Consider the following 3,180-nt stretch of genomic DNA (forward strand, 5'->3'; position numbering starts at 1 on the left):
ACTTTTCAGGAGCTAAAGGAAAAAGGATTTATAGTGCCCGCTTTGAACGAGTCAACTGAATGTGGCTCTTGGTACCTTCCATACTTTGTTACATCACAAACTAAAAAAAGGATTGTATATGATGGGAAGGCAACATTTAATGGCACTTGTTTAAATGATTGGATTTTCACTGGCCCCGATTTGCTTAACAGCCTGGCGGGTCTTCTTGCGCGGTTTCGTATGGGTCGCTATGCCTTTATGTCGGATCTAGCTAAATGCTTTTTTCAGGTAAAAGTGCCTGAAGCGCAAAGAGATTTGCTGCGCATCTTGTGGTTTGACAACGATGATATTAATGGCGCTATGCGGCGTATAGATTCACGCGCCATGCCTGGGGACTTAAGAGCTCACCCTTTGTAGCGAGTTTTGCGATTCGTAAGACTTTAGAGGATAATGCAACTGGTGCATCGGACCTGACTTTAAACACTATACGAGAAAATATCTATATGGATGACTTAATATTTGCGGTGGATAGCTTGTGTGATGCAGAGTCGGTTGTAAACGAGTCGATTTCTTTGTTTAAAAGTCGCGGGTTTCATTTGGTTAAGTGGAGTGCTAATGGTGAGGCACTTCCAGCGTTGTCACATTTGAATGTAGACTCATTAGCGTCTGGTTTCCGAGACCTAGACTTGGATGATGAATGTCAGGATGACATGCCTGGCATGAAGGCTCTTGGTTGCATCTGGGAGACAAGCTCTGATTGCTTAAAACTCAAGTCAGAACTGCAACCTTTGAACAAATACACGCGAAGAAGCATGTTAAGCCAATTAGGCAAGTCGTTCGACCCTCTTGGGATATTTTGTTGCTTCTTCGTGAAGGCTAGATTGATCTTGCAGCAATTAGCAATTGATAACTTTGACTGGGACACCCCGGTTCCAGACAATGTTGTAAAAGATTGGGAAACATGGTTTCAATTGATAAAGTCACTGTTAGACATGTCATTGCCTCGGTATTACTTTGCGAATTCTATCCCAGTGGAGCCCAATGATAAAGTGGTTTTCCAACTGCATTGTTTTTCGGATGCATCAGAGCGTGTCTTTGGTAGTGTTGTTTATTTACGTCGGATAGTAAATGAATCTATATCAGTGTCGATTGTCTTCGGCAAGAGTAAAGTGGCTTTAAGGCATCAGCGCTCTTGGGGAATTCCGCGAAAGGAATTGGTTGCTGCTGTGATGGGTGTAGAGTTACTCCGACAGGCTAAGGAGTCGTTAAAACTAGATAACTGTAAGCCCTTTTTGTGGTCTGACTCGAAAACCGTTTTGCATTGGTTAAAAAATGACGAGTTGAGATTGGACAAATTTGTAGCACGTCGTGTTGACAAAATATTATTGTTTTCGGAGTCTTCAGATTGGAGGTATTGTCCCACAGATTTAAACCCGGCAGATGTCGCTTCAAGACCAGATGGAGTTAAGAAGGAGACATCGAGAAGTTTGTGGTTTCACGGACCTAGGTTTTTATCACAAAGCTGCGAAATCCCTCTTGTTGCTACAGGGCTACAGAAAGTTCCCCAATTTGAGTCAAAATATCCCTTCTAAGATGCTGGGCCTCTCGAACTGACTTAGCCTCATCATTACTGGGTCCCTCCCCAGAATGGCCTGCCCGACCGCAAAGAACATCATCAGGCTTAAACTCAGTCGAGTCGACGGCGGCCGAGTCCTTGTCGCCACCGAGTGTAGACATATTAAATGTTGGGGCTAAATTTAACAATTAAAAAATTAAGTTACACAAACACACAAAATTATTAGGCTACAGTAGTTATAAAAAACTTAACTGCAAAGACCGTAAAAAATACAAAAAGAATTTAAATGCACAATACCGTAGTTGTACGGGTATATGAAGTCCTAAAGTTCCACAAAACTTGCTTGGGATTCGTACACTTGAATCTTCAAGCACAGATCGATTGTCTTTAATCTTTTTTCTTGCCAATGAATGTCAATGTTGTTTTTTCTTCAGAACCAACAAAGAAACGCCTTTATTTTTTAGCTTGGTTCTTCAGTACCAACTGAGAAGAAAAGTCTTTAATTTTCTTGTGCTTCTGTAGACTACCAACCAATAAGATCTTCTTTTATTATTTCTTTGCTTCTGTAGCCTACCAACCAACAACTTCGTCTTTTATTATTTATGCTGCCTGTGCTTCCGTACAAACACCAGCTAGAGTAACGTCTTTATTATTTATGGTCACAGCGGTAAACCATAATCTCTTCGTGGGAAAATTGTAACATAAGATTCCCGAATCCGTTCGTCTGTATGTAATGACCGAAAGAGAAACACTCTTCTGAAACGTCTATTCAAAATTGTATTTCTGTAAAATTAGCCCGCGGCTATCGAAAATGGGACGCAACACGGTACGCCACTAAAAACTGTCACTACAGAACAAACTACTTAGATAAAGACGGAATTTTTGTCCAGCTAGCAAGCACTAAGCAAACAGTTAAATGTGCGACTAACTCTCAAGCAACCATTTCACGAATGACCAGAATAGATATCAATATCTCAAACTCACGTACGCAGTACTGTGACGTAATAGTGAAAGACATTGTCACGCAATTCAAACAGGTGTTCAAAGGTGGTGATGCAATATTTCATGTTTAAACAGGTTTGACACAAGTCTTACGAACGATGGTGCAATTTTGGCTCATTTTTAAGAAAAATTCCATGACGTAAGATTCAGTAGACCTGAACGGTTTTATATGACGTTTGATTTGTATAGAGATTGGCCGTAACACAGGCAATTAATATAATTTTTAATTTTACGCTATCCTATCTGTCCCGATAGTTGGTTATAAGCAGCAGGGGCTCTGAGAGGATGAGAAAAGTGGGGCAACTTTTCCCTCTAGCATAACATTGTAAAAGAAAAACGAGTATTTTTTTGTGTTTTCACTTTTGAGGGTGACCCATTTCGTTACTAAAATAAAAATGTTCCGACTTTATAAAAATATATATTAATGAAACAACACAAGTGCTCTTTCACTTTCCCTTAATCTACAATAGACGCAGGGATTTCCAGAAGTAGCCTTACCGGATGCAATTAGCGAAGCGAAGGCATTTGTTCAGAACTTCAGATTCAGACTCAGTTCATTCAGAGTAGGGTGGGTTGTGAAATGGTGTTGCCAGATGCTTTTTTAGAAAAAAGCTCTATTATTG

General features: G+C 40.3%; 1 protein-coding gene across 1 annotated transcript; it reads left to right on the forward strand.

Moving 5' to 3' along the window:
* Positions 1-482: 482 nt before the first annotated feature.
* Positions 483-2,042, forward strand: LOC145772598 (uncharacterized). The gene is made up of 2 exons (XM_082584458.1): positions 483-1,464; positions 1,990-2,042. Exons 1-2 carry the CDS (start codon positions 483-485, stop codon positions 2,040-2,042), a joined length of 1,035 nt encoding a protein of 344 aa, XP_082440584.1.
* Positions 2,043-3,180: the final 1,138 nt, after the last annotated feature.

The sequence above is a fragment of the Aplidium turbinatum genome, chromosome 6 (assembly GCF_918807975.1).
Source record: "Aplidium turbinatum chromosome 6, kaAplTurb1.1, whole genome shotgun sequence".
Taxonomy (NCBI): Eukaryota; Metazoa; Chordata; class Ascidiacea; order Aplousobranchia; family Polyclinidae; genus Aplidium; species Aplidium turbinatum.

Excerpts from the sequence above, each read along its gene's own strand:
- LOC145772598 (XM_082584458.1), top strand. The coding sequence starts at position 483 with ATGGATGACTTAATATTTGCGGTGGATAGCTTGTGTGATGCAGAGTCG. Across the intron at positions 1,465-1,989 it reads TAAGAAGGAGACATCGAGAA|AACCAACAAAGAAACGCCTT; the intron begins GTTTGTGGTTTC and ends TTTTTTCTTCAG.